This window comes from Callorhinus ursinus, unplaced genomic scaffold, assembly GCF_003265705.2.
Source record: "Callorhinus ursinus isolate GAN/ISIS: 27379988/994484 unplaced genomic scaffold, GSC_fseal_2.0 scaffold14, whole genome shotgun sequence".
Lineage (NCBI taxonomy): Eukaryota > Metazoa > Chordata > Mammalia > Carnivora > Otariidae > Callorhinus > Callorhinus ursinus.
The window spans coordinates 9,388,653-9,411,116 of NW_027397076.1; the positions used below are offsets into that span (position 1 = coordinate 9,388,653).

General features: G+C 39.2%; 1 protein-coding gene across 5 annotated transcripts in view; it reads right to left on the minus strand.

The window, feature by feature from the left end:
- Positions 1–22,464, minus strand: part of NR1H4 (nuclear receptor subfamily 1 group H member 4) — a 75,862-nt gene that overhangs the window by 33,958 nt on the left and 19,440 nt on the right. For 3 of the 5 annotated variants that reach the window (XM_073900428.1, XM_073900429.1, XM_073900431.1), the window contains one exon: positions 8,658–9,023. In XM_073900428.1, coding sequence (XP_073756529.1) covers positions 8,658–9,023 — 366 coding nt within the window. Of the gene's footprint in view, positions 1–8,657; positions 9,024–15,015; positions 15,127–22,464 lie in introns of those variants that run through there. The other 2 variants (XM_025881293.2, XM_025882460.2) reach the window with 1 other exon arrangement.

Sequence of the window (22,464 nt, forward strand, 5' to 3'; positions counted from 1 at the left end):
ACAATATAGTGAGTGATTCAACACTTCCATACAACAGCCGGTGCTCATCATGATAAATGCACTCTTTAATCCCCATCACCTATTTCACTCATCTCCCCCGCACACCCTCCCCTCTGCTAACCATCAGTTTGTTCTCTATAATTATGAGTCTGTTTCTTGGTTTGCCCACCTATCATCTATCTATAATCTCTCGCTCTCTCTCTTTTCCCTTTGGTCATTTGTTTTGTTTCTTAAATTCCATGAATGAGTGAAATCATATGGTCTTTGTCTTTCTCTGACTTGTTTCGCTTAGTATTATACTCTCTAGCTCTACCCGTGTCATGCAAATGGCACGATTTCATTCTTTTTAGAGCTGAATAATATTCCATTGTATATGTACACCACATCTTCTTTATCTATTCATCTATGGATGGACATTTGGGCTGCTTCCATATCTTGGCTATTGTAAATAATGCTGCTATAAACATAAGGGTGCATGTATCCCTTTAAATTAATGTTTTAGTATTCTTTTTTTTAAGGGTTTTTTTTTTTATTCATTTCAGTCAGATAGAGAGAGAGCATGAGCAGGGGAAGAGGCAGCAGAAGAGAGAGAAGCAGACTCCCCACTGAGCCAGGAGCCTGACGTGGGGTTCGCTCCCAGGACCTGGAGATCGTGACCCGAGCTGAAGGCAGAGACCTAACCATATGAGCCACCCAGGTGCCCCATGTTTCAGTATTCTTTAGGTAAATTCCCAGCAGTGCAATTACTAAATCACATGGTAGCTCTATTTTCAGCTTCTTGAGGAACCTCCATGCTGTCTTCCACAGTGGCTGCGCCAGCTTGCGTTCCCGCCAAGACTGCAAGAGGGCTCAGTTTTCTCCACATTCTCACCAACACCAGTCGTTACTTGTGATGAAAATTATTATTGACTATTTAGTGCCTGCTAATAATTTTGAGTTTTTCCCTCTTTAAACTATTGGAGAACCACAGACAGACAAAAAAATGTCACCTGACTTTTCCAACACTTACTTTTACCAACTATAATCCATATTGATTTTTTTTCTTAAATACATTTTAAAAGGACTGACTTTGGGGCACCTGGGTGGCTCAGTCGTTAAGTATCTGCCTTTAGCTTAGGTCATGATCCCAGGGTCCTGGGATCGAGCCCCACATCAGGCTCCCTGCTCCGTGGGAAGCCTGCTTCTCCCTTTCCCACTCCCCCTGCTTGTGTTCCTTCTCTCGCTGTGTTTCTCTCTGTCAAATAAATAAAATTTAAAAAAAAAAAAGGACTGACTTTGAATTATTTTGGGAAGTTGCCTAACATCCTTTCAAAGTAGACAAATCTACAAACAACTTAGTAGTCAAAGGGCATTCATCAAACTTCTATACTTCCTTCTGTCAAAAAAATTCCACAAAATAAGAGAAAAATTCATGGAAACAGCATAGTCTCTAAAAGTTAGAATGCAACTCCTTCAGTGTATCAAAAATGTTGATGAATCCCTGAAAGCTAGAAAACAGAGAAAATTTATGAAAAACATTGCCTAAAACAGGTGCAGAGAATGCAGGATTAGGAGCAATGGAGGAAACTCCAAATTCAGATACAAGATGCTGACGACCTATAAGCATTCAGCGGGAGTACTATGCTAAGCCAGGAGTTGGCTAACTACAACATGCACGGAAAATTCCACCCCCTGTTTATTTCTGCATGATCTGCAACCTATGAATGGTTTTTACATGTTTAGTGAGTGAAAAAAAAAGTCAAAAGAAAATTATTTTGTGGTATGTAAAAGTTGTATGACATACAAATTTTAGTGACCACAAATAAAGTTTTATTGGAACACAGCCAAGCTCATTCATTTACCTGCATGTCTGCTTTCACACTACAATTTACCTGCACGTTTGCTTTCACACTACAATGGCAGTCAAATAGTTGTGACAGAGACCTTAATACCTACAAAGCCTAAAATATTAACTATCTGGCCCTTTACAAAAAGTTTGCCATCCATCTAAGCCATGGATAACAGTAGTATCTGCATGCAGTCTCAAGCAATGAATATAAACCAGAGGGGGGGGCAATGCCCAGGAGGAATGGGGAGCCCCCATGCCTAGAAGGACTGAAACATTCTATCCAACCACACATCTTGTACTCCCTCCAGATTGCTAAAAGCAGGCTGCACAAACACAAACAGGATCAGAGGGGTGAACAGGGAATCTCAGAGGCTACTTAATGAAACCACTCTCGTTTCTGAAGTCATTTGAGAATTGCCTTTGTGTGAGTTTGCCTGGGAGGCAACTCTCAGTCTATCCTACTTTCACCTTAACCTATTAATATGAGGTACAGGATCAAAGTATAAGACATTGCAAGGAGAGCTCCCACAAAGGCAATTCTTAAATTATATATTCTAATACTCATACATATCACAATTAGAAATGAAGATACTTAGATGCCTCATTCTTTATTTTTTAAAAGTGATATGACTAGTGGTTGTCATTTCAATGTGTGAAAGGGGTTGACAATCCTACTTAGTAATTAAAAAGATGGTCTATTTTGTATACAAGTGAGTAGTGTTCAATAATTCATAGTTGTGCCTGCTTTTGGAAAGTATGTTGGTGGAGAACACCAGGAGATCAATCTGTCAACCACCAATGGGTTTGGATTTGCCATCACCTAGATTTTGTTTGTTTTTCTCTTTGTTGGTGTGTTTTTTCCCTAAACACAGAACTAACTTTTAAAACACTCATATGCAAGGAAAATGCTGTTAGTGCTGACTGTCTTTGGAAAGTCATTGACAGAAGGATACAAGGAAAGAACAGCACAGAGAATAAAATATAGCTCAGGAGTTCTAAGGATTTGACTACAAATTCTACTCCATTCTTTCATAGCTGTGAGACCTGGACAAGTAACTGAGTGTTGGTATCTTTATTTGCAAAAAGGAGATGATAATACCATCTACTGGAGCCATTATAAGGATAAATGAAATAAACAGTCTGAGGTAGGAATTGCCCAGCCCATAACAGAGTCATTACCTTCCCCAATTTGAGTCCATAAATGTGTATTTTTTCAATAATTTTAGCAATGCTAAAATGAAAGGATAATTTATTGAGTGATTCACGTACACTTTGCTCTTTGTTCTTTCTCCTATGGTTTTTTTGGGGGGTTATCCTTTTCTTCCCCCCTCCTTTTTTTTTTTTTTTGCTTTTCTTTCCCATCCCAAGAGGGTAGACATTTTTCCATGTTCACTTGTTAAAACAAAAGCTAAAGTTGTCCATCTCTAAAAACAGATAACTCTCAAGTAGGGCTTTTGTTTTCAACCCCTCATCGAAAGGGTTATACTGGATCATCTCAAAGATGATGGAGGTGGAAGTCAATGCTTTTAGATCGGGAAAAGGAGGGGAGGGGTAATAATGCTCTGCGTGAGCTTGATTTTGCACATCTTTAAGAGCCATTCAGACTCCCAGGTGGGCAAACTCCCAGGAGCTGGAGGCTTAAGCAAACCCTAGATGTTTTTTTAATCACTACTTTCATATTTACATATTGCTTATATATTTAGTTTAAACATTTTTTCTTGTTTAAATGTAATTTTTATTGTCTTAGTTTTGTCTAACATCATTGCTATATATTTATTGGAAATTTCAATTTTTATCCACTGGAAATCATCCTTTACCACTTAATTTTTCTGTATATTCTTTTTGATACTATTTCGTTGCTTTTATATTTGTTAATCTTTTATTTTTTTGTCTTACTGTTTTCTCTTTTTGTCTGTTTTAGTTCAGTTATATAAACTGTTTCCTGGCTTTGCTTTAAAATGGTGACTAAGAGAGCTGGAATTTTGTCCGTTTTGTTCACCAATGCATCTCCTGTGCTTAGAATAGTACCTGGCATATGGTTGGTCCCTAATAATAGTAGCTGAATAAAGAACTGAATTAATGAATTCAAACTCTCAGGAGCTGGAGGCTTAATTAATAGGAAGAGAAATAGTTTTGAAGACTGTTTATGATTAAAGTTTGGGAGGCTGGATGAACAGAAAAATAACAACAATAAAATAATAAGAATTCACCAATAAAACAGCAATAACTAATGCTTATTGAGCATTCAAGTGTGTCAGGCATAGAGCTAGATGTTTCAAAAACAATGTCTCATTTTTTCTTCACAACTATTCAATGATAATAGTAATAATAATGGACATTTATTGAGGGTTCACCATAGGTAAGTATTATGTTAATTGCTTTATAGTAATAGTAATAATAATGATAATGATAACAGTAATAATAACAGACATTGATAATAGTAATAATAATAATGGACATTTATTGAGGGTTCACCATAGGTAAGTATTATGTTAATTGCTTTACATACATTATCTTGTTTAATCCTCCCACCAACCCCTAGGTACCTACCTCAAAGGGTGGTCCTGAAGATTAAATGAGGTAGTACAAGTAAAGTCCAAGATAGAGCCTGCATATAATAATCATTTGATATAGCTTATCTATCAGCAGCACCACCATCACCCTCATCTCAACCTCAACCTCCTCCTACTCATCTTTATTATTATCCTCATTTTATAGGAGAGAAGTCTGAAGCCCAGACATTCAGTAACTTGGACATCTGGGAAGAGAATCAGCGGTAGGGGAGGGGGTGTTGAAATCTGGGCTGTCTGCTATCAGAATCTGATTCCTCTTGTGATTTTTATAACACTTATTACAAAAGGCTTCCAATGCGGTGATATAGTTTAAGCGCCACCCCCTTGCAACCCACTCTAAGATAATTTGACCTATAGAGTTCAGTAGGATCATTATCAGATTTTATAAAATCAGATCTCAAAATCAAATAAGATTTCAGGAATTTCATGTGTGAGTCAGGGCATCTCAGCCCTGACCCATAAACAAAGGGCCCATTGGAAACACTCTGCATCTATTCCACACACCAGAATAGTTTCAACAACTATGAAGTCTTTCCTAGAACTTCAGAACTAAGTCAGAATATGTTCAAAAGGACACCCATTTACTCATAAAATGCCTTTTAAGAATTTTACCATTCTCTCGCTGATAGGTGTAGACTCTCCCAGCCTGGAGATGGATGTGACTGACATTGACTTATTTGGAAATGCAGCCATTTGAAATTTCCAGTCAGATGCAGATCAGTTTTGTTAGTTGAGGCTTGAAGTTTGAATCAAAATTCATCTACACATTAGCACATTTTCATATGCCCCACTGATAACGGGGAGAAAAGAAAGCTCTTGAGATAATCTAGTGCAAATGGCAGTCACTGTCACTTCGTTATGCTTCCGTTCTCACAATTATTTTTAAAAATGTATTGAAATTTCTCTCCTTGATGCCATAAATATCGACAATAAAACATTCATTAAAATTAAAATATTTCTAACGTGAGACCAATGAAATCAGGATGTTTAACCATGATCTTTGTTTTGTTTTTAAGTTTTTAAAAATTTTTTTTGTGTGTGTGTAAGGATCACTGGTCTGACAGACCTGCATCAAAGTCCTAAAGCAAGAGAGCTGCCAGGATCTTTACATATAAAATTAAGTCAATTCTACAAAGACCCTCTGAAATAGATACTACCCTTTTTTTTTTTTTTTTTTTTTTTTTTTTTTTTTTGCAGCGTGGAGGCTTAGAGAAGCAAAATATTCCATAAACTAAGAATTGGCTGGCCATATATTCACAACACCTACTTCTACTCTAGTGTATGTTCTCTATTGTAAAGGCAGGAAAATGGGACAGTCTTTCCCAGACTCCCTTGCAGCTAATGTTGTGGATATGATTTAAGCTCTGCGGGACAGATGCCCTTTTAAGACTGTTATCTCTGCTGGCAAGCAGGGCTGTGGAATTATGCTGTGGCAGTGTCTTGGTTTCCAGTTGCTAGCTTCAAGGGCACTGAAAGGCAAGACACAGGGCATTCATAATGTGTATATTAGATTTAGCTGACAAGCCATCGCTCTGGAGCCAGTAATTATGGTGCAGGCAGCTTTCTGATCCCTAGATGGCAGCTAAGGTGGTGCCTTTCTGGAGCCAACAGCTCTGTGTTAGCTTCCTGTTTCCCCATCTTCCTGACCGCAGCAATTCCCTGGCAGGCCAGTTCTACAGGGTGACCCTGAGCATCCTCTTGGAGACTCAGCATAGAACCTGCTCCTCTGCTCTTCCAACTTCTCCTGTATTAATTCCTTACTGCTTGAAATTTTGCTTTCTGTTTTATTTCGCTGAACTCTGACCAATATATTAAGTAACATCCTTACTCAGCCACGAATGAGTCTAGATTCAACGCATGCCTGTGAAACCCAAAAGTCCACACCCTTCTTTTGATGGAAAGCTACGGAGTAAGATTCATTTTGTATCTGGTTATAAGCACAGATACCCAAGGGGTGTGGGGGACCGAGCTGGCCAAGTTGTTAGGCCTGCCTGGCACAGGGTACTGGTTCTTTCCCTTGTACTCTACCCTGTGCTGTGAACCTCCTCCCTATTCACTAAGCTAGGATAATTTTCATTTGTTTCCTCAAGAGAACATATACATAGCACAAAGGAGTTCATTGTTGGCTTTTTAGTTACCAAAGCCTAAGCCTCAAGATCCCAGACACTAAATTTCACCAAGTTGGGAGACAAATAAAGAGAAAATGAAGAGAGCCAAGACATGTTAAGTGCATGAGAAGGCCCTGAGCTCTGTCCCTCCCACCTTCATGCCCAGACTGCACCCTGGGATGTGTGTATTGAAAGATTATAGAAACTCCATGTCATCCAGGAATCCTAGAACAGAAGAATTCTTGTGCCCTTTCCTGGAGACAGCCTGGAGAGGCACCTGGGGTTGCCTGTCCTTAGGGCGGCATAGGAGCAGACAAAACGGTCTCTCTGGGCAGTCAGGCATGCCAGCACCACACTGGCAGAACATCAGGAACCCACCCACCTGAGCTGCGGGACAGGAGGGAGGCCAGACAGGAAGGAGAGGTGTGCTCAAGACCCCAAAATGGAGCCTCGGAGACCCTTCCCACTGGTGACTGAAGACCAGCTAGAATAACACCCAACAGACCTTGCACTGTGTTAACAGCAGTGAAAACCAGAGCCCCACCCACAGTGCCCAATCCCTCCACGACGCTGCATAATCATGGAATTTAGACAAAACCCCAGAGAAAGGTGGGGTTTTTTTTGGGGGGGAGGGTGAGTAGAATAATCCTGAATTGAATGAAATATAGTTTCCATGAATTCAATCCAGCTATACAGTTCAATCCAGCTATACAAACTGAGTTTACGTGTCTCATATCCATGCCCTGAGTGTTGTACTCTCTCGCTACCCACCTTCCAGTTAATTCTCACACACCCTCCAGAGTCACTGGTCTACAACAGGGTCAGCAAACTACAGCTAGGCCTATGGGCCAAATTCAGCCTACTGCCTGTTTTTGTTGGTGGTGGTGGTGGTGTTGTTTTTAATTTCCTTTTATAGGTTAAATAAATCCACGCTATGCCCCTTCTTTATGTGGGTGTGTTTGCAGAATTGATTAATCACAACAGAAACTGCTATGGTGCAAAGCCTAAAATATTTACTCTCTTTGCAGAAAAAAAACATTGCCAACCCCTGATGAGCTTTTTCTTCCTGAATTCCCCCAAGGATGGGTTCTCTCTTGAGCACTTTTCTGTCCCCTTGTGTCCTACAACCCCACACTTTCCTGGTCCCCACCCCATCTCTGGCTTCCTTCTATAAACTTTAGGGGAGATTCTTCCCCTGCCCGCTTTTAAAGTCAGTGTTTTTTGGGGTTGTCCTAGGCATACTGGTTTCACTCCAGTCACCCCGGATGCCCCAGATTCTTCTTGGGACACCAAGTTTCACCAAGTGTTCACCTGTAAGGAGGTGAGCCGACGCAGATTACTGACTTCAGGGGTTTATTCCCTTGGCCCAGACAATACCAATACTTTGTCCATTGATTTAGTCAATATTAACCTTGAGCAAATAGCTCAGAGTAGAATGATCACTCAGTAGGCAAGGATTAAAAGACAGGGTAGCCTAGTGGCCAACAGTAGAAGTTCTGGAATTAGATTTATAAGCTATAGATTTGAAGCTCCACCTCTAATTAGCTGTGAAGCCTTGAGTAAGTTGATCAACCTCCTGTGCTGCACTTTTTTCATCTATAAAATGGGAGTGAAGTATTAGAACTAAAAGGTTTACTATTGAGGTAAAATAAATACATCAGATAATAAAGTCTTATTCTCCTTGATCTCAGTTTTAAAAGAGATGAGTTCAACAGTTTCTCTTTCTTTCAAAAAACAACAGGGGTGCCTGAGTGGTGCCCGATTCTTGATTTTGACTCAGGTTGTGATCTCAGGACTGTGGGATTGAACCCCACGTCAAGCTCTGTGCTGGGTGTGGAGCCTGCTTGGGGTTCTCTCTCCCTCTCTCTCTCTACCCTTCCACCTGCTCGCTCTCTCTCAAAAACAAACAGAAAAAACCCATAATCTATAAATTTATTTTAACCATATGAGAGGTTGTAAATAGGAAATAGCTTACTTATATATAAGCTAAATACACTAAAAGTCTTTTCCTAGAGATTTAGAACAGGTAGGAGTGGAGGAAGAGAAAATGGGAAGTTATTTGGGAAAAGGGAAGAATCCAGTCTGAGGGATTTCAACAACCAATAGAGTAAAACCTCAAGGAGAAAATGGCCAACCAGAGATGCTTACCTTTACACCCCTCACAGGTCAGTGCATTATAATGGTATCCAGATGCTCTGTCTCCGCAAACAACACATAACTCATCCCCTTTTATTCTCCCTGCTGATGCACCCATTCGGGCCTTTTTTGCTACAGGAATCTCTGCTACCTCGATCTCTCCCTGGTAGAGAGCCTCAGCCGGCATTCGCCTGAGTTCATATATTCCAGGAGAATACCACTCCTCAGGCTGCTGGGGGTAGAAACCCAGGTTGGAATAATAGGATGATGAGGAAATCTGTGGTTGAACTTGCGGAAATGGAGCATTGTTGTATTGTGAGTATGGTTCCACTTCTAGATTCTGTCCCAAAGGTCCTGCTGCTTGTTCTGTTAGTACACCTGAACAAGAGTAACAAAATTGGAATTAATGTCTAAGAAAAGACCAAAATTTAACTATATAAAAATTGACAACTTTTTTACAGCCAAAAAAAAAAAACACTGCAAAAGGATTTAATGACGAATTACAAGCTCAGAAAAATATCTGCAACATAAAAGACAGACCAAAGACTCATATTGTTAATAGATAAAAAGCACTTGCAAACCAATAAGAAAAATTCAACAACCCCATGGGGGGAAAAAAGGATAAAGGATATGAGTGGACAGTTTTTAGAAATACAAACACAAAATGTTCTATAAACGTACAAAAATGCACTCACTTATCAACAATTAAATTTAAATTTAAACTGCAATATAAAATACGACCATGTTCATCCTCAAATGAGTAAAGGTTAAAAATGCTCAATAGAACAGCAAACATTCTTAGATGACAATTTTTCAGTATCTTAGCATTTGAAACTCAAATACTCTTTTAACCCAGCAATTAGACTGCAAGGAAATTTATTTTAGAGATAGGCATGTATCTGTGTGAAAGGCTTCTGTAAAGATGTCCATGTGCAGGAACATCTATAAAAACTATAAATCAGGAACAATTTAAATATCCACCAATAGGAGTCTGGTTTAAATAAATTACATTATGTCTATGCACTGAAATACTATGTAGATGTGAAACAATGATTTAGATCTATATGTACCGATAAAGAAAGGTTTCTATGATATGATGCTATTTGAAAATATTAAACTATAGAATAATATATGTATTTATGTGGGTATTAAAAGAACAATGTGTGTGTGCACACGCATGCACAAGGCAAATTTCTGCATGATACAAAAGAAACTGGATGATGGTGACTGGAAAGTGAGATTGTTGCTTTGTTTTCTGGGGTGGGAGGTTGCACAGTCTTTCCACTGTTTGTAACTTTGCCATGTAGATTAGTATTTTAATCATGGTAAAACAAAGAAGGAGCTTAAAAAAAAAAAAAAGGAGTACAGTGCCTGGAATTGCGAGTGTGGTTCAAATCCCAGTCCTGTTACTTATTTTCTGTGTGCATGTTGGTAATTTATTTAATGTCTTTAAGGATCAAATTTCTCTTCATAAACCAGGGAATAATAGGTACCTCTTTAGGTTGATGTGAGAATTAAACAAGATAACGCATGCCAAGCACTTCGCTAAATGTTTGGCACACAAGGAGTGCCTGATAAATTATAGTTGCCATTAAAATAGTAATAATAATTATTATTCTACTGCCATTATTACAAAATGAGACTTTTAGCTATAAAACCTCTAGGTATTAGAAAACTATCAGGTTGTGAAAATGCTTCTATTTCCTAGAAACACAATCTACTACTCTAGAAAATAAAAATATTTAAACTATGCAAAACACTAAAAAATTTAATAAACTAAATAAGATAGAGGAGAATATACAAATGTGTCTAACTCTTCAAAGGATGGTCAGGCAACCCTAGACTGAAATTCCAACTCCACCTCCGATGAACAGTGGGACTTTGGGTAAATTCCTGAAACTACTGATGAACCCCAGTTTTGATGGCAGTTTTGATCCTACCTTTTCTTTTCCAGCCATTTCTCCTGTTTTGACTTCTCTAATCCTTGAATGTGCATTGCTGCCTCCAGACTCAGGACCTCCCTTCCCCACTCTGAGCTCTGCTGCTTCCTGAGCTGGAACCTTCTGCAACATAGCCATTTGCTCACAGGGCTTCATCTCACTATTCTCCACTTATCTATCTCTAAATTTCCTTTTAAGTATAGCTTCTCTTGGGAAGTCTTCCCTGACTCTAGGTCCCTGGGTGTTCTGAGTCTAGTTACATGGTACTTACCTATCCTCCCCTGGGCTGCCCTTTGGTCATCTCTAAAGAAAAGACTTCATGTTCGATGACCTTATAGTTCTCCTTTATATCTAAAATCTCCATAAGTATATGACTAATAGACTACGGGCATGAGAATTCAGGGCTCTTCTATAATGGCAAAGTGGAATATATGCATATCAAAAGTTTGTTGAAAAGAATGCTTTCTGCATTGATCCAGAAAAAGATTGTTGAAGCACAAAGTATACACTATCTGGGCAAAAATTAACTTACTGTCTTTTATGCCTGACTTCTCCATATAAAACCAGCACTGAGTCAGTATATCTGACAAAGTTTGGCAACGGTGCCTTGTCTTATTACCACAAAATGGAAGAATATGAAAAGACGATATGATTACAGCGAAAAGAAGAGATAAAATAATCAAAATCCTGATCTATTTCATAATTAAATATGACTAAAATTTGAGTGAATAGGTTTGAAAAGAACTGAAAAGCATTAAAAGCATTAGTTTCACTTATACTTATTGCTGAATTTTATCCTCCAACTGATCTTACCCCATTAATTACCTGTTCCCACCCCCAAACCCAGAATCTTTCTGCCTGCAGATCCAGTAAGGTGAAGCAACTTGCCTGAGGTCAAACAATTAATGATAGAATCTGGATTTTACAAAATCCAGGGAAATGTGTGATTTTTTTTTCCTCACATGACAATTCCAAGATCGCAGCTCATTGTTTCAATAAAACTAGTATTCTTGTAATCAACAGACACAATGTAGTCCCAACTGAAGTCAGATCATGGTATCAATATCATATTGGTCTTTGGAATCATTTCAAGCAAAATGGAAAGCTTTTGCAAAAACATGGATACTATTACAAGAAAACATGGTAAGAATATGAGAACAGCACATAATATTACTAAATAATGCTTTTATCCTCAAAGCACATCCACTTGTAATATTTCAGTGTCCCCACCAAATCTCCACAGCATGCAGGCAACTTATAATAAAAAGCCCAGCATGGTCAACATCACCCAAAATATTGGGATTAGAACAACTTCCATCGTTAACTGACTGTGAGACTTTGAACGACTGCCTAACACTTTTCTGTTTTAATTTCTTCTGTAAAAGGGGACTATTAACACCCAGGCTTGCTATCTGCTATCTGCTATCTCATAAGGTTGTTCTGAGTATAGAATAAAGTAGTTGAGAAAAGGTTTTGATAAGTTGGATGCCAAAAAACATGTTTGTTTCCTAAAGAGCCTAGCAAAATCCTGACTTTAATAGTTAGCTGATAGTTAATTAGTAATTATTAACACTTGGTCTGTTTTGATAACATAAGTTTAGGATACTTCTTTCAATTATAAATATATACTGAACACTTGCTATTTTCCAGACAGTGTGCTAGCCTCTGAGAATACAATAGTGAACGAGACAGAATACAGATACAAAAGGCCCCCCCGTCACTCTCTATACATGCGAGCACATGTGTTTGTGTGTGTGTGTTTGTGTGTGTGTGTGTGTGTGTGTCTAGAGATGTCAAGGGCTGGGACAAAAACAAGCAAACAAATACCAGAACTTTCTGATAGAGCATCAGATGTGGAATGCAAAGAGTAGGTCAACATTAAAATATGCTTTCTAAAAAGGTAAATTTATTTCTATTTTAATACAATTTAAAGGGAATAATAATATATGAATATATACCTATAAATTTAGATTTATCAGTGCTTTTCCAGAATCAGTCTATCAAAAAGTGGGGGAATTTGTACTCCTTTATGACAGGTAATGCTCCCTGAGAGTTTAGGAAGAACTTTTTTTTTTTTGCGATTTATTTATTTATTTTAGAGAGAGCGCAAGCAAGGGGAGGGGCACAGGGAGAGGGAGAGGAAGAGAATCTCAAGCAGACTCCCCACTGAGCACAGAGCCCAAGGTGGGGCTCAATCTCAGGACCCTGCTGATATCATGACCTGAGCCAAAATCAAGAGTTGGACACTTAACCTATGAGCCACCCAAGCGCTCCTAGGAAGAGCTTTTAAACGGGAACACAAGAACAGACAGACCTCTGGGGTGTCTGAGACCTCCTGCAAAGGAAAGCAAAACTCTTTTGAGTAGAGAGTCTCTAGCATTCAGCAGTTTCTCTAAAGGGATACCATCTAAGGGAAATTTCTGAGGTGATAGAAATGTTTTGTATCACCAATATGGTAGCCACTAACCATATAAGAATATAGAACACTTGAAATGTGGCTAGTGATATTGAGAAACTGAGTTTTAAGTTTTACTTAATTTTAATAATTAAAATTAAAAATTACATAGCCACATGTGACTAGCAACCAGGAGTTTGTGATCAAAATCCCTGTGTACCCAAATGGGAGAATCAGGTTCATGTTGTAATGAAGGCACTTTGCCATGATCTCACAGTTTGTTCCTAATGAGCCTGGTAAGGGTTCACATTATATCCATTTTTTTACCCCTGGCACAATGCTGACCATAGTAAATGTTTCATGATCTTTTGTTAAAATGTTTCATGAATGGGAAAATTGCCTTCTCTGCCTTCCTTTAATCCTAATCCATGGTTTCTTAACTAGATGATACGGCTTCATTTGTAAGCTGTTGGCCATTTGTGGCCTCTGCGACATTGGTGCCTTTGCCTGGCTTGCCGGCTGATCACCTCCTCTGTGAGGCCTCTCCTAGCTCCCCTTGGTTAATCTCGCCTACTCTCTGTCTGCACCATTACTGTAGCACACAGAAGCATATACAATCGTTTGGTTTGTTTATAGGTTTGTCCTCTACGCTAAACTTGAAGTGGTATGACACACTGGTTACAAGGGCCCTGCTGCATAGACAAATCTGGATTCAATTCACCTGCAACTTGCTAGATGAATGAATTTGGCAACGATGTTGAACTTCTTTAAGCTTCTCTTCCTCCCTCTATAATGTGGAATAATACAGTACCTGGGTGAAAGGTTGTAATACAGATAAGCTAAGACAAAGAATGTAAACTGCATCGTGCCGGACACAGAATAAACATTCAATGCATTTTATTTTATTGTTGTGGTTAGCCTGTGAACTCTTTGGGGAATATATTAGGTTATATTCCCCCCTCGCCACCTTTTTTTTTTCATTCCTGATGCCTTACACAAAGCCTAACACAGTGTGCTTAATAAATATCTGTTAAATGGAAATGATGGAAAAATTCGCTTCTCTTGCCTTCTAACTAATTTTCTAAATACAGTGTCAGTCACTTTTATACATCATATTTAAGTAAAATAGTATGCTGCTAAGTCTATGATCAAAAATATGTTCAAAATTATAATTATTGTAAAAATGATTAGAGTTTCTCTTTTAAGTGAAAATATAAAACATAAGATTCTGTTTTGAAAAAAATATTAAAATAGACAATATTATATTATATAGTCTACGTTTTAATTATAATCTATGTTTTACTTCAGAGAAAACAAATAGCCTAAGCCTAAAGCTGAACTCTTTATTCATCTGATTTTCCATTGATTTGGGAGAGATCTGCTATGAAACTAATTTAGTAAATCAGTGTTTCTCAATCTCTTTTTATTTTTCTCACCACAACCCATAGTTTGAAATACATTTTATATCATAATTCCTTTGTACACTTAAACATATGTAGAAGTAATTGAAACAAGATTTCCATGAAATAACACTTATCCTCACTTCCTGAAGTGCATTCTGACATTTCTACTCTATTTCTATTCTATTCTGTTCTATTCTATTCTATTCTGTTCTATTCTATTCATTTTCAATGGTGGTCATAAGCCACAAATAGACTTCATGACCCACTAGGATCTGAGACATACCATTTTTTAAAACACTGCATTAAGTAACGTACTTCAAAGTGCTTTTTCAAGTGTCTACAGGCATTAATGTTAGAACTGCCTAGTGTTTAACTTGAAAAAATCTTGCTAATTTCACATAATATTTAATGAACAATTTTAGGGAAAACATACTTAGATTTTATCTCAATGAGATACTCACCTGCCTCAAATCCTCAAAAATTACCCCACCCCAACTTCTCACCCCAGTCTTCCAGATCTGACTGAGACATCTTCGACAGAGATCTGTTGCTAAAATCTCAAACAAAAGCCCCCCACTTCCTCAGTCCAATTGCAAAGGCTCGGCCAAGAGCACCTGTGAATAGTGTCTTACCTTTATCAGGCTTCATGCTCATCATTTCCATGATAAATCCTGATGATGTGTGCCTATGGCGAGGACTACTTTGAATTGGATTTTCTAACCCCTGAAACTGCATTACCATTCTTAGCTTACTCACAGCAACTGAAAATGAGACTAGGTAAGGAGCAATAGAGGCCAGAGGTTCTTTGGTTTACTGATTAACTTCATTACAGAGAAGAATATTTGTAAATGTTTATGAGAAAAGTCCTCAATGCCAAGTTGCCTAGTAAGCTGGAAACCAGTGTCTTAGCTAAATATTTTTGGGGAGCACTTTCCAGGTTTAGAACTTAATATGTAGAGTAGGTTTCTGTTCAGTGGCTCTAAAAGTGGATTTGGGGTCAAGTGCCATGCTCTGTGTCTTGACATTTGTTCCTATCCATATAATTTTGTTATGTCAGGAAGCATTAAGGCATAATGCTTAACAGTATAAGGCCAAATGATCTGGGTTTATATCCAATGTTAGTGGAAGTGTGTCCCCTCCCTCCAAACTGGTATGTTGAAGTTCTAACCCACCACAGCATGCGACATTATTTGGAGAGAGGCTTTTTATAGAGGTAATCAAGTTAAAACGAGGTCATGAGGGTGGCCTCTAATCCCGTATAACTGGTGTCGTTATACAAATGGGAAATGTATACACTGAGACAGACAGACATAAAGAGAAGACTGTATAAAGAGATACAGGGAAAAGACAGTCATCTACAAGCCAAGGAGAGGTTCAGGAATAGACACTTCCCCCACAGGCTTCAGAAGGAATCAACCGCTAACCTCTTGATTTTGGACTTCTAGCCTGAAGAACAGTGAAACAATCCATTTCTGTTCTTTAAGCCACCCAGTCTGATCCTTCATTACAGGCTCCTCAGCAAACTAATACAACGAGACTCCCTTGGTACTCACTAGCTCTGTGGACATGGACAAATTCCTGAACCATTTTCTTTCACCATTTCCTCACCTGTAAAATGGGGCTGATAACCATACAACCTCATAGAGTTACTATGAGCATTAAATAAAATAATGTTTATAAATGCTTAGCACAGTGGGTGGTTACACACCAACATTACATTGATGTTATGATTATTTGGCTTTGGACTCAGGTTGTAGGGTGGCTTGCTTACTGAGTAGGAATAATTTCTGCAGCATAACCTGTGGATATCAAGCCTATGATTGTTGGTTATTTTTTGGAAGAGAGGACTTTGGAATAGGATTCAGTAGGCCCAGGGTTAAGCTCACACTTAATGCAACCAGACGTCCTGTAGAACCTTAGGTCAGTCTCTCAGCTTCTGTGGGCCTCATTTGTCTACATCAACAGATGGTAAAACATAGATAATAATTCCTGCCCTACTTCCCTCATAGATGTGTTGTGAAGATAAAAACACAATAAATAAGCAGTTTGAAAGGCAAAAGTGATCTATATAAATGCAATCATCATTGCCAAGACATTTCTATAGCCTTCACACGTTTACAAGTGGTTCCATATGCATTACATCATTTGATCCTAGTTGCATCCTCTGAGGAAGGTATTTTTTATGATGCCCTATATTCTACTGTATTTTATAGACTCTACAAGGAAAATCAGGATGCTAAGTGATTTGTCTAAAGTCATGCAATTAGTGAGGCATTAAGTTAGGACTTTAAACCAGGTCTTCTGACTCAAACTCCGTGGTTGAAACACTTAGGCACACTTGCCCTCATTGCCATGAAAGAGGAAAAGAGTGATGGTCCATGGTTATGTGTCAGTTTGGATTGCCAAATTAAGACTTATGGTTTGCAAAGCTATTCTCAATCCTCAGTCAACTTCTGACCTCATTCTCCTCTCCTCACAGCCCCAGAGCTATCATTGCCTTGGGAGGACCATGGGTGGGAGAGCTACCCAGAAGATGTAAACCAGGGCAAACTATCTCTGAATCTTCTATCTTATTTTTTTTAAGATTTTATTTATTTATTTGACAGAGAGAGAGAGAGAGCACAAGCAGGGGGAGCAGCAGGCAGAGGGAGAGGGAGAAGCAGGCTCCCTGCTGAGCAAGGAGTCCAATGTGGGGCTCAATCCCAGGACCCCGGGATCATGACCTGAGCCAAAGGCAGATGTATAACCGAATGAGCCACCCAGGTGCCCCAATAAATCTTATTATTATTTTTTTTTGGATGTAGTGTTCCATGATTCATTGTTTGTGCATAACACCCAGTGCTCCACGCAGAACATGCCCTCTTTAATACTCATCACCAGGTTAACCCATCCCCCCACCCCCCTCCCCTCTAGAACCCTCAGTTTGTTTTTCAGAGTCCATCGTCTCTCATGGTTGGTCTCCCCCTCCGATTTCTGCCCCTTCATTCTTCCCCTCCTGCTATCTTCTTCTTTTTTTTTCTTAACAGATATTGCATTATTTATTTCGGAGGTACAGATCTGTGATTCAACAGTCTTGCACAATTCACAGCACTCGCCATAGCACATACCCTCCCCAATGTCTATCACCCAGCCACCCCATCCCTCCCACCCCCACCACTCCAGCAACCCTCAGTTTCTTTCCTGAGATTAAAAATTCCTCATATCAGTGAGGTCATATGATACATGTCTTTCTCTGATTGACTTATCTCACTCAGCATAACACCCTCCAGTTCCATCCACGTCGTTGCAAATGGCAAGATCTCATTCCTTTTGATGGCTGCATAATATTCCATTGTGTATATATACCACCTCTTCTTGATCCATTCATCTGTCGATGGACATCTTTGCTCTTTCCACAGTTTAGCTATTGTGGACATTGCCGCTATAAACATTGGGGTGCACGTACCCCTTCGGATCCCTACATTTGTATCTTTGGGGTAAATACCCAGGAGTGCAATTGCTGGATCATATGGTAGCTCTATTTTCAACTGTTTGAGGAACCTCCATACTGTTTTCCAGAGTGGTTGCACCAGCTTGCATTCCCACCAACAGTGTAGGAGGGTTCCCCTTTCTCCACATCCCCGCCAACATCTGTCGTTTCCTGACTTGTTAATTTTTAGCCATTCGGACTGGTGTGAGGTGGTATCTCATTGTAAATCTTATTATTTTTTCTAAAGATTTGATTTATTTATTTGAGAGAGAGAGAGAATGAGAGATAGAAAGCACGAGAGGGAAGAGGGTCAGAGGGAGAAGCAGACTCCCTGCTGAGCAGGAAGCCCAATGTGGGACTCGATCCCGGGACTCCAGGATCATGACCTGAGCTGAAGGCAGTCGCTTAACCAACTGAGCCACCCAGGCGCCCAAATCTTATTATTTTTTAAAAAAGAATTCTCTACTGACTTTCTCAATGGTCAAACAAATGGGCCTCTTGCCCTCAGAAACTGCTATACTAACAAGGAAATGAGTAGGACAATTTAGCTGATCCAGGAAACTGTTGTTGCTGAGTGAAATTCACACGGGATATTCTCATAAGACTGACTGGACCCCTTTGCTTCTCTCTTAGTGATGCCCAACTGCCTCATGCTTTTTTTTTTTCTAAAAATACATTTTTCCCCTGCCATTCTGTGCACTGAAATACTAGCCACTAGCCATATATGGCTACTTAAATTTAAATTAATTTAATTAAATTAGAATAAATTCCTCAGTTATGCTAGTTTTATTTTAAGTGTTTGATAGCCACATATGGATAGTGGCTACTGCACTGGACAAAGCAGATCTAGAATATTTCATCATCATGAAAAGTTTTTTTTTTTTTGAGCATTGTGAATTGTGTAAGACTGATGAATCACAGACCTGTACCTCTGAAACAAATAATACATTATATGTTAAAAAAAATCATCATGGAAAGTTCTATTGGTCCTGTTGCATATGGTACTTGGGAGCAATGTGAATGACATGTTATGCATGGTAAGTGGGAGTATCAGCTATGAACCCATGAAAAAAGGGAAGTCCCAGAGCCAATGTTGGCAATGCTTTTCTGAAAACTATCCTTGAGAAGAGAGTTGGTCAATAGACTTTGAGTAATTTGATCTCATTGGAAAGTCTTTCTCCACTGAGAAGGTGAAGTGTTCTCTTTGCCTTGTTCCTTAACCATCCAATTCTAATTGCTTATCCTGATTATATTCTGGATGCCACTTATTACCTATGGAACCTTAAGCATATTATTGAACATCTTTAAATCTCCGCTTTCTCACCAGTAAAAAGGGAATAATAAGGGTATGTACCTCATAGGATGTTGTGAGAATTAATATCAATGGCAGATAGTTATGGAGCACTTATGATGTGCCAGGCATTCTTCTGAGAACTTGATTAAATAAAGCAAGTCACTTGCATAAAGTTGAGGCATTTGCCTAAGACCTCATACCCATAAATGACAGAGATGAACTTGAATGCAAGAAGTCTGCTAACAAATCTAAAATGTATTTAAGCATGATATCTGTCATGTAGAAAGCACCCAAGAAATAGTGGCTGTTACCATTATCACAATTTTTTTTTATTCCTGAAGATGTATAAGTTTGCAACCTGATTTTATAGTCAACCTTCCTCAGCTTATTCTGAACATCCTTGAGATCTGTTTCTTAGCCTGCAAGGTTGAGAGCAAGGCCGTGGATGGCAATGGAGTTGTCCACCAGCCCACAAGTGCCCATCACCTATCTATAATTCTTCATCTCCCTCCATGCTTTTTCCAAACTATTCATGCCTTATCAAAAGAAGTAGTAGTCCATTTTGCCATAAAGAGGGTCTCTGTCGGTGGTTCTCTACATCCTACCATTTCTTAACTCCACTAACAAGGGTTACCAGATCTGAGATTCCTGGGAGAGCAAAAAACCAAGCCATAGTGAATTAATAAGAATCTTAGATATTGCATAAATCTGTGGAAAAGATGTGGGTCAGAAACAATACTTAAATTATGCTAAAACAAAGTTTCAGTTTTGTCTGAGCCAATGGTATCTTTCCATCTTCTGGAAATTTTCGGCTGTGATTTACCCATTAGATCAGAACTACCTTCACTTGAGTTAAACCCAGTGAGATAAACCCAGTCAATTCAGATACCTGAAGTCAAATTCAGAAATATTCCACAAAACTGCATCTCAAGACCTTGAATTTTAAAACATCTGGCTGATTCTGTAACATCTGAAAGATTCTTTTAATTTAAGCAAAAGACACAAGCAAGAATTTGATTCCAAAGTAAGTATCTTCTAATAAAAATAAAGCTTTACTCAGAGAAAACAGGCATAAGCAGCTGAGAGAAGCACAAAGTAATGAAAAATAGCTAAAGGAAAGGGATTATGGGAGAGAGGCCTCCTGCCACTTGCTGGGCCTCATTCAGAATGGGTCTTTGGAAAGACTATTAGATATCCTGAGAAAATTAATATAAAAACATGGATTCTACAGCTATTGTTAGCAATGCTGTAATATCAAGATGAGATAGAACATGTGTTTCCTTCTTTAGGGCACCCAGGTATTTATTTCCATACTGTTGGTTTTTGTTGGCTCCATGAAGATTCTTTGCATTCAACAATGTAAGATAAATAGAACTTCCTTCCCTTAACGAGTAGAGTGGTGTTTGTCATTTCAACAATTTAAATAATAACAACTACATTGCAAACTCTGGATTAATTATGTTATGTGATGCCTTCAGAACCCTTTCCCACGGAGCCATTCAATTCTCCTAGCAAGCTGTGACGTGTCATCATTATCCCTGTTTACAAGGGACAAAACTAAACTTCAGAATGTCTCCATGGCCTCCAAGACTATTTCTCTCAATTTCATTGCTTATTTCCACTCACATTCAGTGAACTTTCCCCCATATCCCTAAGCTAAGAGAACCAGGACTCACTGCACTGGGAACAATAGGTAGGGGAGCATAAGACAGTACCTTCTCTTGCTTCTTCTGTCTATTGTTAGAATGCTTTCCTGTTAGTCTGAAATTCTGCAGTTTTCTGAGTTCTTAAAGCACAATTTGCTAAAAGAATACACAGGTTGTATTTAACATGCCATCTCCTACCCTATTCACCATTGCAAACCATGGGAAGCTGTGGACTTTGCCATTATTACCTTTTATTATGCACTAATTGCATAAAGATCCTGCCTTCTTCACTCATCAGAGAAGCCTTTCTCAATTCACTAAATTAGTATTTGACCAAGTTTCCTGGCTTGCAGGATGTCCCAAAGGAAAAGAGACTTATGTCTTTTGGGTCACCATGTCCTTCCATGCCAAGTCCTGTGTGTGGATTGAGTTACCAATGAGCTAGATTCCCATCTGGATTTGTCAGGGACATGTGGCTGCAGAATAAATTAAAGGACCTCACAAGGTCATTCCAGCCCCATCTCTACAATTCCACTCTGTCTAAGGTTCTTTCCTTCTTTTCTGCAAGGACCAGCCTAAGAAAACAGAACTATAGAGCAAATCCGCACTATCCCCCTTCCCCCTCAAAATCTTAGCCTTCCTTTGAGTATTTAAACTGATTTGGGGGAAAAATCCCATTTATAGTATGTGGCAAACCCCTCTGGTGACAGTGTCACATCCTTCAGCCAACCCCTCATTTCAGCTGTAGCCACAGCAAATGATCACACGTGAGCTCAGACTCACCTTGTACTCAGTCTGTCATTTCAGGAGGATGCCACACAATTTTTGCTTTCTGCCCAGAATTTCTCCAACATCATAGGAGAGAGACCACTTGGCTTGATTCCACTCGGAGTAGTAAAAGCACAACCCAGAAGTGCCAGAGAGCTCATGCCCCCAACGGTGATCTTCATCCTGTTAGTAACTGTACCAATTCCTAGTCCCTCAGAAGACAATTCTCCATGCTACTCCCCAGGGGTGTCAGGTTCCCCCATCCACCTCAGTGACCCTCACATCTCATCTCATGTTAGTTTTCCTCTTTCCCTGTCTCATGACCCTAGTCTTTTGCTTCCACAACCCATGATCACCTCTCACATAAACTGCCTGCATACAAGTCCTTGCTTTGGGCTCTTCTCCTCAGGGTAACCATTCATACATGTGGAGCTGCTTCCCCTTCCCCTTAAGCAAAGCCTTCAGAGAGTGAGGGGTCCATAGCCACCTCTGGAAGACACTGAAAGGCCTCACTCCAGAGGTCATCACTGTCTCTGGTGCCCATGAGTGAGTACTCATCAGTATTTACTGAATAATCTTCATATTGTCTTCCTAATGTCCTAACATGGAGATTTCATTATGGCCCTTATAGTCACCTGCATGGAGGAGGACCATACCTAATGCCACCTTAAAAGTCACATCGTGTGCCAAATGAGTACCAATGAGTCCAAGTCACCACTTTCTGGCACAACTGTAGCAATTTGTGTACTCAAATGTTAAAACTAGGCAGTGGTTCCAGAATTCCCAGTCTAATAATCTCCTTTTACTCTTGCTGGTTAATGGGAATGCAAGGTCCAGAGCCAGTTCTCTAGACCCTTTCAACTGCCCTAAATAAAAATGAAAAGACAAGGCCCTTCCGAGTCTA